Source organism: Mobula hypostoma, unplaced genomic scaffold (genome assembly GCF_963921235.1).
Source record: "Mobula hypostoma unplaced genomic scaffold, sMobHyp1.1 scaffold_87, whole genome shotgun sequence".
In the NCBI taxonomy this organism is placed as follows: Eukaryota; Metazoa; Chordata; class Chondrichthyes; order Myliobatiformes; family Myliobatidae; genus Mobula; species Mobula hypostoma.
The window spans coordinates 302,670-314,722 of record NW_026948261.1 but is presented as its reverse complement, the minus strand read 5'-3'; the positions used below and the strand labels follow the sequence as shown (position 1 = coordinate 314,722).

Sequence of the window (12,053 nt, the reverse complement as noted above, 5' to 3'; positions counted from 1 at the left end):
GGTGTGTTGGGAGCGCCACCTAGTGTCTGGTCCCGGGATTGTCTGTGCCATCCCTGCAGAGACAGGGACGAGGGTCCCTACCCAGTGCCCAGTCCCCCGGCAACATTACCATTTGGAAGAGGAAAGTGGACGCGATGCAGGTGACTGTTCTCCCCATCAGCCTGAGGATCAGGAACTGGACAACGACACAAGCGAGGGAGTGCAGCATGTGCCAACCTATCGTGGGGGGGGGGAGAGAAGGATGGAGGGAGAGGAGAGAGACTCCGTGTCAGAGATGAAGAGAGACGTAGGAGAGATCGGCTCTCACACTGGGGCTGAGCTCGCCGGTTTCACACCAGCATCATTCCCACAGGACGCCTGGTCTGCCTCCGTACCCGCGCCCACCCCCCTGTTACGTATCCCCACCCTCACGAGTCACCGTCTGCGCCCCTTTCCACGGCCCGACCTCTGCCACACCGCCCTCCCCCGACCCGGTTCGGCAGGCAGTGCCTCGATCTCCCCCGCTGACCCACCCACTTGCTCCCTCCGCAGCCTCCGCCCAACGCCGCGCCCTCCCCCTCCCTCCCTTCCCGCATCCATCTCCCATCCGCACGTACCCCTTCCCACCCTCACCCTCCAAGTCTCTTGTCTCCCGCCCACCCTCTCCCTCGCCCGCTCTCTCTCCGCCCCTCCCGCCTCCCGCAAGAACCTCGCGGCCCTCCCTCCTTCCCTCCCTCCGCCCCGGATCCTCACCGAAGTTGAAGTAAGCCATCCAGAGGCCGAGCACGGAGTTGTAGTAATGCACTAGGTGGGGCCCCCGGCCCCGAAGGAACCACCGGTGGAAAAAGGCAAAGGGGTATCCTGTTTCGGGGTGGGTGGGGAGGGGGGAGCAAGACAGGGGAGAGTCGGTCAACACAGCACGCCCACCTCTGACCTCCGCCCCCCCCCGGCGCCCGCTGGGTCCTCTTGCCCACCTCGTTCCTCCTCCTCTCAGCCCCGCTCTCCTGCCTGCGCCCCGTAACCTCTGACCTATGAACCTCCACTTTGAATGCAGCCAATCAATCGGCCTCCGAATTCCACCCATCCGCCTGAAGAAATCCCTCCTCACCTCTGACCCTCAACACGGGTGCCCCGTCAGGGCCGCGTCCTAAGCCCCCTCCCGTCACTCTCCGTGCACCCCGGCCCCGTGTCGCCACCCGCAGCTCCGGTTAAACTTGCCGACGACACTGAACTGGTTGGCCTCATCTCAACTCATCACGGCGAGGCAGCCGGCAGAGGAGAAGTCGTCACTCCGACACGGGGTGGTGTCAAGAAAGCGGCCAAAACAAAGGAGCTGGTCGTGGACTGGACGAGGAACAGAGACGGGCTGACCCCTATTGACATCGATGGATCTGGGGTTGAGGGGGTGAACGGCTTCAAGTTCCTCGGTATAAACATCACTGAGGATCTCGCGTGGTCTGTACACACCAGCTGTGTGGGTGAAAAAGGCACAACAGCACCTCTCTCACCTCAGAAGGGCGAAGAAGTTTGGTGTGGGCCCCCCAAATCCCAAGAACTTTCCACAGGAGCACAATTGAGAGCATCCTGACTGGTATGGGAACTGTACCCCCTCGATCGCAGGACTCTGCAGAGAGTGGTGTGGACAGCCCAGCGCATCTGTAGTTGTGAACTTCACACTATTCAGGACATTTACAGAGACGGGTGCGTAAAAAGGGCCCGAAGGATCATTGGGGACCAAAGACACCCCCAACCACAAGCTGTCCCAGCTGCTACCGTCCGGGAAACGGTACCGCAGCATAATAGCCGGGACCGACAGGCTCTGGGACAGCTTCTTCCACCCGGCCATCAGACTGATTAATTCCCACTGACACTACTGTATTTCTACGTTATATTGACTGTTCTGTCGTACATACTATTTATTATAAACTACTACAAATTGCACATTTAGATGGAGACGCATCATGAATATTTTTTACTCCTCATGAAGGATGTAAGAAATAAAGTCAATTTAATTCAATTCTGAAGGAACATTCTTCCATTCTGGGGCTGTGCCCTCCAGACCTGGACTCCCCCACTATAGGAAACATCCTCTCCACATCCACTCGATCTGTGTCCTCTGGTCCTAGACTCCCCCCACTACAGGAAACATCCTCTCCACATTCACTCTATCTGTGTCCTCTGGTCCTAGACTCCCCCACTACAGGAAACATCCTCTCCACATTCACTCTATCTGTGTCCTCTGGTCCTAGACTCCCCCACTACAGGAAACATCCTCTCCACATCCACTCTATCTGTGTCCTCTGGTCCCAGACTCTCGCACTACAGGAAACATCCTCCCCACATCCACTCTATCTGTGTCCTCTGGTCCTAGACTCCCCCACTACAGGAAACATCCTCTCCACATCCACTCTGTGTGTCCTCTGGTCCTAGACTCCCCCACTATAGGAAACATCCTCTCCATATCCACTCTATCTGTGTCCTCTGGTCCTAGACTCCCCCACTACAGGAAACATCCTCTCCACTTTCACTCTATCTGTGTCCTCTGGTCCGAGACTCCCCCCACTACAGGAAACATCCTCTCCACATCCACTCTATCTGTGTCCTCTGGTCCGAGACTCCCCCACTACAGGAAACATCCTCTCCACATTCACTCTATCTGTGTCCTCTGGTCCTAGACTCTCGCACTACAGGAAACATCCTCCCCACATCCACTCTATCTGTGTCCTCTGGTCCTAGACTCCCCCACTACAGGAAACATCCTCTCCACATCCACTCTATCTGTGTCCTCTGGTCCTAGACTCCCCCACTACAAGAAACATCCTCTCCACATCCACTCTATCTGTGTCCTCTGGTCCTAGACTCCCCCACTACAAGAAACATCCTCTCCACATCCACTCTATCTGTGTCCTCTGGTCCTAGACTCCCCCACTACAGGAAACATCCTCTCCACATCCACTCTATCTGTGTCCTCTGGTCCGAGACTCCCCCACTACAGGAAACATCCTCTCCACATCCACTCTATCTGTGTCCTCTGGTCCGAGACTCCCCCACTACAGGAAACATCCTCTCCACATCCACTCTATCTGTGTCCTCTGGTCCGAGACTCCCCCACTACAGGAAACATCCTCTCCACATCCACTCTATCTGTGTCCTCTGGTCCTAGACTCCCCCACTACAAGAAACATCCTCTCCACATCCACTCTATCTGTGTCCTCTGGTCCCAGACTCCCCCCACTACAGGAAACATCCTCTCCACATCCACTCTATCTGTGTCCTCTGGTCTGAGACTCCCCCACTATATGAAACATCCTCTCCACATCCACTCTATCTGTGTCCTCTGGTCCTAGACTCCCTCACTACAGGAAACATCCTCTCCACATCCACTCTATCTGTGTCCTCTAGTCCTAGACTCCCCCACTACAGGAAACATCCTCTCCACATCCACTCAATCTGTGTCCTCTGGTCCGAGACTCCCCCACTACAGGAAACATCCTCTCCACATCCACTCAATCTGTGTCCTCTGGTCCGAGACTCCCCCACTACAGGAAACATCCTCTCCACATCCACTCTATCTGTGTCCTCTGGTCCTAGACTCCCCCACTACAGGAAACATCCTCTCCACATCCAATCTATCTGTGTCCTCTAGTCCTAGACTCCGCCACTACAGGAAACATCCTCTCCACATCCACTCAATCTGTGTCCTCTGGTCCGAGACTCCCCCACTACAGGAAACATCCTCTCCACATCCACTCAATCTGTGTCCTCTGGTCCGAGACTCCCCCACTACAGGAAACATCCTCTCCACATCCACTCAATCTGTGTCCTCTGGTCCGAGACTCCCCCACTACAGGAAACATCCTCTCCACATCCACTCTATCTGTGTCCTCTGGTCCTAGACTCCCCCACTACAGGAAACATCCTCTCCACATCCAATCTATCTGTGTCCTCTAGTCCTAGACTCCGCCACTACAGGAAACATCCTCTCCACATCCACTCAATCTGTGTCCTCTGGTCCGAGACTCCCCCACTACAGGAAACATCCTCTCCACATCCACTCTATCGGGGCCTTTCAATATTCGATAGGTTTCAGCGAGATTCCTCCTCTCATTGTTCTAAACTCCAACGAGTGCAGGCTCCCAGAGCCATCAAACACTCCTCAAAGGTTCAATGCCAACACGAGGAATTCTGCGGATGCTGGAAATTCAAGCAACACACATCAAAGTTGCTGGTGAACGCAGCAGGCCAGGCAGCATCTCTAGGAAGAGGTGCAGTCGACGTTTCGGGCTGAGACCCTTCGTCAGGTCTAACTGAAGGAACAGATAGTAAGAGATTTGAAAGTGGGAGGGGGATGGGGGAGATCCAAAATGATAGGAGAAGACAGGAGGGGGAGGGATGGAGCCAAGAGCTGGATAGGTGATTGGGAAAAGGGACTTGGACAGTTGACCTAGAGATGCTGCCTGGCCTGCTGCGTTCACCAACAACTTTGATGTGTGTTACTCCTCAGAGGTTAACCCTTTCATTCCCGGGATCGTTCTCGTTAAACTCCTCTGGACCCTCTCCAAGGCCAGCGCACCCTTTCTGAGATGAGGAGACCAAAACTGCTACACAATGAGGTCTGACCAGCGCTTTACGAAGCCTCAGCATGACGTCCTTGCTCTTATATTCTAGTCCTCTCGAAAATGAACTCTTAACACTTTCCTTCCTCGCCGCTGACTACACCGGCAAGTTAACCCTCCGGGAACCCTGCACAAGGGCTCCCAAGTCCCGCAGCGCCTCAGGTCTGCCGATTTTCTCCCCGTTTTAGAGAAGAGTCTCCACGTTTATTTCTGCTACCGGAGCGCACGGCCGCACGCCGCCCGACACCGTCTCCTGTCCGTCCCCTTCTCTGCCCGCTCCCCGAACCCCCTCCAAGTCCTTCCGCAGGCTCCCCGCTTCCTCGACACCACCCCCCACCCCGCCGACCCGCCTCCGTACCGTCCGCAGACCGGGCCGACAGAGCAACCAGCCCCCTACGTCCGGGTCGCCGGCGTGTGCCGCGATAAAGGAGCCACCCCAATGCACGGGGCTCCGTGCAGCACCGATAATCGCCGGCGGACAATCGGAGAAGACCCCCCCCCAACCCGTTTTGCAGGTGCAGGGTTTAAGTTCGTGGGTCATTGATCACAAGATCACGAGGCAAAGGAGCAGTAGGCCATTCGGCCCATCGAGTCTGCGCCATCACTCCACCACGAGCTAAACTACTCTCCCATCTAGTTCCAATTTCCAGCCTTTTTTCCCCTTGATACCCCGACTGACCAGATACCTATCAATCTCCTCCTCAAACACCCTCCACGATCGGGCCTCCACAGCTGTACATGGCCTTGAATCCCAGAAATCCACCACCCTCTGCGTAAAAAAAAAAATTTCTCCTCATCCCTGTTTCAAATGGGTGCCCTCTAATTCTAAGACTGTGGCCTCTTGTCCTGGACTCACCCACCAAGGGAAACAGCCTTTACGCATCCACTCTGTCCAACCCTTTCAACATGCGAAATGTTTCAATGAGATCCCCTCTCATTCTTCTGTGTCATAAACCGTATAACCATATAACAATTCCAGCACGGAAACGGGCCATCTCGGCCCTTCTAGTCCGTGTCGAACGCTTACTCTCACCTTGTCCCACCGACCTGCACTCAGCCCGTAACCCTCCATTCCTTTCCTGTCCATATATCTGTCCAATTTAACTTCAAACGACAACATCGAACCTGCCTCAGCCTCTTCTCGTTCCACACAGCCACCACTCTCTGAGTAAAGAAGTTCCCCCTCATGTTACCCCTAAACTTTTGCCCTTTAAATCTCAACTCATGTCCTCTTGTTTGAATCTCCCCCATTCGAGATGTTCCTATGAGACAGAGTTGATGTGGCAGAGTTGTTTCCCATGATGGGGGAGTCTAGTACGAGAGGGCATGACTTAAGGATTGAAGGGCGCCCTTTCAGAACAGAAAAGCGAAGAAATTTTTTAGTCAGAGAGTGGTGAATCTATGGAATTTGTTGCCACGGGCAGCAGTGGAGGCCAAGTCATTGGGTGTATTTAAGGCAGAGATTGATAGGTATCTGAGTAGCCAGGGCATCAAAGGTTATGGTGAGAAGGCGGGGGAGTGGGACTAAATGGGAGAATGGATCAGCTCATGACAAAATGGCAGAGCAGACTCGATGGGCCGAATGGCCGACTTCTGCTCCTTTATCTTATGGAGATCCCCCCTCATTCTTCTATACTCTAACGAATACAGTCCAAGAGCCGACAAACACGCTCCTCATATGTTAGCCCCTGCACTCCGGGAATCATCCTCGCAAATCTTCTCCGAACTCTCTCCAACATCAGAACATCAATAAAATTGAGACAGTACAGAAGAGGTTTACTGAAATGTTGCCTGGGTTTCATCTCCTAAGTTACAGAGAAAGGTTGAACAAGTTGGGTCTTTATTCTTTGGAGCGTAGAAGGTTGAGGGGGGACTTGATAGAGGTGTTTAAAATTATGAGGGGGATAGATAGAGTTGACGTGGATAGGCTTTTTCCATTGAGAGTGGGGGAGATTCAAACAAGAGGGCATGGGTTGAGAGTTAAAGGGCAAAAGTTTAGGGGTAACACGAGGGGGAACTTCTTTACTCAGAGAGTGGTAGCTGTGTGGAACGAGAAGTGGTTGAGGTAGGTTCGATGTTGTCATTTAAAGTTAAATTGGACAGATATATGGACAGGAAAGGAATGGAGGGTTACGGGCTGAGTGCAGGTCGGTGGGACGAGGTGAGAGTAAGAGTTCGGCACGGACTAGAAGGGCCGAGATGGCCTGTTTCTGTGCTGTAATTGTTATATAGTTATATAACATCCCTTCCAAGACAGGGGGCCCAAAACTGCACGCAGTACTCCAAATGAGGTCTCCCCAGTGCTCCACGGAGCCTCATCAACACCTCCTCACTCTTCATGTTTGACTCTCAGCGAGTCAAATACGGGGCAGGGCACGTGCTGAGAGAATGGCTGGGCGGGGGGCGGGGCGGGGGAGGCGGTATTGTCGAACACAGAGAGAGAGACCCAGGGCTACAGGTTCACGGCTCCCCAAGAGACAGGGGCGGTGAGGAAGGCGAACGCTCATCGGCCTACGTCGGGCAGGGCACTGAACACGGGAACGGGGGTGGGCTGCTTGCTTGCAGGGTCGACCTCCGAGCCTGGAGCCCAGCTCGGCAAAGGGAACGTAGCAAGCCCAGCGTGGAGATTGCCCCAGAACGCCACGCAGGAGAGACGGTGGGGCGGGGAGGTCAGCTATCCCCATCGAAGACGACGCAGTCCTTCGTCACTCGCCTCGGCCCACGGAGGACACAGAACGGTGGCAGGAGTGCGGCACAGGACCTCCAAGAAAATCCTGAGAAGCGTGCGCGGGCTAGGGCTACAGTGCGAGCCGCAGACATCCCCAGGAGCCGACGCACACCGCGGCCGATAACCAGGGGGGCGGGGGAACGTCACCGCGGCTGGAGGCCGAACGCTCGCGACCTACCCTCCGGGCTCGGCGATCGGACTGAGGGCAGGAGGCGGGACGTCCCGTTTCAGCCGTACAAGAAGTCGGCCAAGCCGCACGGGGAGGACCACGGGGAGCTCCGGTCGCCCGGCTGTAGGGCCGGGTGGGATTAACGCTGACAGGGCGCGGAAAAGATGCACGGGGACTGGAGGGAATCGAGTTACAGGGAGGGCGCGGGCGGTTTTCCCTGGAGCGGAGGAGGCCCAGGGGAAACCCTAACAGATGTTTATAAAACCACGAGGGGCACCAATAATGTGGCCGGTCGCCAGAGTCAGGGGGGTTGAAAACTAGAGGTGACAAGTTCAAGGTCAGAGGGGAAAGGTTTAAAGGGATAGTTTTCCCCCCACAAAACATGCAAATCCTACAAAAAAAACGTAGGGGATACGGCCCTCCACACCATTGAGCGCATCTACACGAAACGCTGTTGCAAGAATGCAGCACCAGGTTCAGGGACAGTTATCACCCCTCAACCATCAGGAAGGAGGTACAGGAGCCTCAGGACCCACACCACCAGGTTCAGGGACAGTTATCACCCCTCAACCATCAGGAAGGAGGGACAGGAGCCTCAGGACCCACACCACCAGGTTCAGGGACAGTTATCACCCCTCAACCATCAGGAAGGAGGTACAGGAGCCTCAGGACCCACACCACCAGGTTCAGGAACAGTTATCACCCCTCAGCCATCAGGAAGGAGGTACAGGAGCCTCAGGACCCACACCACCAGGTTCAGGGACAGTTATCACCCCTCAACCATCAGGAAGGAGGTACAGGAGCCTCAGGACCCACACCACCAGGTTCAGGGACAGTTATCACCCCTCACCCATCAGGAAGGAGGTACAGGAGCCTCAGGACCCACACCACCAGGTTCAGGGACAGTTATCACCCCTCAACCATCAGGAAGGAGGTACAGGAGCCTCAGGACCCACACCACCAGGTTCAGGGACAGTTATCACCCGTCAACCATCAGGAAGGAGGTACAGGAGCCTCAGGACCCACACCACCAGGTTCAGGGACAGTTATCACCCCTCAACCATCAGGAAGGAGGTACAGGAGCCTCAGGACCCACACCACCAGGTTCAGGGACAGTTATCACCCGTCAACCATCAGGAAGGAGGTACAGGAGCCTCAGGACCCACACCACCAGGTTCAGGGACAGTTATCACCCCTCAACCATCAGGAAGGAGGTACAGGAGCCTCAGGACCCACACCACCAGGTTCAGGGACAGTTATCACCCCTCAATCATCAGGAAGGAGGTACAGGAGCCTCAGGACCCACACCACCAGGTTCAGGGACAGTTATCACCCCTCAATCATCAGGAAGGAGGTACAGGAGCCTCAGGACCCACACCACCAGGTTCAGGGACAGTTATCACCCCTCAACCATCAGGCTCTTGAACCGGAAGGAACAACTTCTCTTGCTCCATCACTGAAAGGTTCCCACAATCTACAGACTCACTTTCAAGGTCTCTTCATCTCACATTCTCGGTGTTTCCTACTTATCTATTAATTTATTTCTGTATCTGCACACTGGCGTCTTATGCACACCGGTTATCCGCCCTGTCGGTGCGGCCTTACGTGGAATCTATTGCGGTTGCTGGATTTATTGCGTCTGCCCGGAAGAAAGCGAATCCTGGTGACATACCGTGTGCGTAGCTTGAACTTTGAGCCTCAAAGGCACACGTTCAGGACCGTGCAGGGCAAGTATCACCAGCTCAAGTCGTCAACTGGGCCGTACCCTCCAAATATCCGGACCGGCCTCTCCGTTTTTTTTTGCACTACCTTACTTCCCATTTTTCTATTTTCTTTTTGTGATTTATAATTTAAATTTTTAATATTTACTATCGATTTGTACTCCAGGGAGCTGGAAGCGCAGGATCAAATATCGCTGCGATGATTGTACGTTCTGGTATCTGTTGTTTGGCGGCAATAGAGTATAAATCTGTGTCTGGTGATATACTGCGTGCGTAGTTTGAACTTTGAGCCTCAAAGGCACACGTTGAGGTCTGAGCAAAGGACAGGGGCCGTACGGGGCAAGTATCACCAGCTCAAGTCGTCAACTGGGGCTGCTCTGATGAGATGGGTCACTGTGTTTGTTTCTGTACCGTGCAGCAGTCCGACTCTCGCCCCCTCTCACACACCCTCCCTCTCTCTCTCACACACACAGTCCGTCCCACAAACACTCAAACACATACACACACTGTCTAACTCTCACACACACACAGTCCATCCCACAAACACTTGAACACGTCTGTCTGTCTGTGTGTGTGTGTCTCTCACAAACACACACACAGTCCGTCTCTCTTTCACCCACAAGCACACCCACACATACAGTCTCCCTGCCTCACACAGTCCATCTCTCACACACACTCTGTCTCTCACTATCTCTCACACACACAGTCCATCCCACACACAACCACTCAAGCACACACACACAGTGTCTCACTCTCTCTCACACAGCCCATCTCTCTCTCTCTCTCACACACACAGTCTCCCTCCCTCAGACACAATCTGTCTCACACACACACACAGTCCCCCTCTTTCACACACAAACACTGTCCGTCTATCGGTCTCTCTCTCTCTCTCTCTCTCTCCCCCTCACACACACAGTCCGTCTCTCTTTCACACACAGTCTGTCTCCCTCACACACACACAGTCCGTCTATCAGTCTCTCTCTCTCTCACACACACACACAGTCTGACCCACACACAAACACTGTCTCTTTCACACACAGTCCGTCTCTCTTTCACATACAAACACATACACACACTATCTGTCTTGTCTCTCTCTCACACACACACACAGTCCGTCTCTCTTTCACATACACTGTCTGTCTCTCCCTCACACACACACAGCCCGTCTCTCTCTCCCTCACACACACTGTCGGTCTCTCTCTCCCTCACACACACTGTCTGTCTCTCTCTCTCCCTCACACACACACAGCCCGTCTCTCTCTCCCTCACACACACTGTCGGTCTCTCTTTCACACACACAGCCCGTCTCTCTCTCCCTCACACACACTGTCTGTCTTGTCTCTCTCACACACACACAGTCCGTCTCTCTTTCACACACACTGTCTTGTCTCTCTCACACACACACAGTCCGTCTCTCTTTCACACACTGTCCGTCTCTGTCTCTCTCACACACACAGTCCGTCTCTTTCACACATAAGCACACACACTCTGCCTACGTCTCTCTCTCACACACACACACAGAGTCCGTCTCTCTTTCACACACACTGTCTTGTCTCTCTCACACACACACAGTCTGTCTCTCTTTCACACACTGTCCGTCTCTGTCTCTCTCACACACACAGTCCGTCTCTTTCACACATAAGCACACACACTCTGCCTGTGTCTCTCTCTCACACACACACACAGTCCGTCTCTCTTTCACACACACAGCCCGTCTCTCTCTCCCTCACACACACACAGTCCGTCTCTCTTTCACACACACTGTCGGTCTCTCTCTCCCTCACACACACTGTCTGTCTCTCTCTCTCCCTCACACACACACAGCCCGTCTCTCTTTCACACACACTGTCGGTCTCTCTCTCCCTCACACACACTGTCTGTCTCTCTCTCTCCCTCACACACACACAGCCCGTCTCTCTCTCCCTCACACACACTGTCGGTCTTGTCTCTCTCACACACACAGTCCGTCTCTCTTTCACACACACTGTCTGTCTCTGTCTCTCTCACACACACAGTCCGTCTCTCTTTCACACACACTGTCTGTCTCTCTCTCCCGCACACACACAGTCCGTCTCTCTTTCACATACACTGTCTGTCTCTGTCTCTCTCACACACACAGTCCGTCTCTTTCACACATAAGCACACACACTCTGCCTGTGTCTCTCTCTCTCACACACACACACAGTCCATCTCTCTTTCACAGACACAGTCCGTCTCTCTTTCACACACTGTTGGTCTCTCTCTCTCTCCCTCACACACACAGTCTGTCTCTCTTTCACACACACTGTCTTGTCTCTCTCACACACACACAGTCCGTCTCTTTCACACACTGTCCGTCTCTGTCTCTCTCACACACACAGTCCGTCTCTTTCACACATAAGCACACACACTCTGCCTGCGTCTCTCTCTCACACACACACACACACACACACACACACACACACAGTCCGTCTCTCTTTCACACACACAGTCCGTCTCTCCCTCACACACACACAGTCCGTCTCTCTCTCCCTCACACACACACAGTCCGTCTCTCTCTCCCTCACACACACACAGCCCGTCTCTCTCTCCCTCACACACACTGTCGGTCTCTCTCTCTCCCTCACACACACACAGCCCGTCTCTGTCTCTCTCACACACACAGTCCGTCTCTCTTTCACACACTGTCCGTCTCTGTCTCTCTCACACACACAGTCCGTCTCTTTCACACATAAGCACACACACTCTGCCTACGTCTCTCTCTCTCTCACACACACACACACACACAGTCCGTCTCTCTTTCACACACACTGTCTGTCTCTCTCTCTCCCTCACACACACTGTCGGTCTTGTCTCTCTCA

The 12,053-nt window shown here is 54.1% G+C and overlaps 1 protein-coding gene across 1 annotated transcript in view; it reads right to left on the bottom strand.

Annotated features, from left to right (window-relative positions):
* lpcat3 (lysophosphatidylcholine acyltransferase 3) overlaps positions 1 to 12,053 on the bottom strand; it is a 90,768-nt gene that overhangs the window by 57,700 nt on the left and 21,015 nt on the right. Inside the window, exons 2-3 of the mRNA XM_063040205.1 lie at positions 733 to 840; positions 110 to 216 (exon numbers count right to left, since the gene is read on the bottom strand). Coding sequence (XP_062896275.1) covers positions 110 to 216; positions 733 to 840 — 215 coding nt within the window. The remainder of the gene's footprint in view (positions 1 to 109; positions 217 to 732; positions 841 to 12,053) is intronic.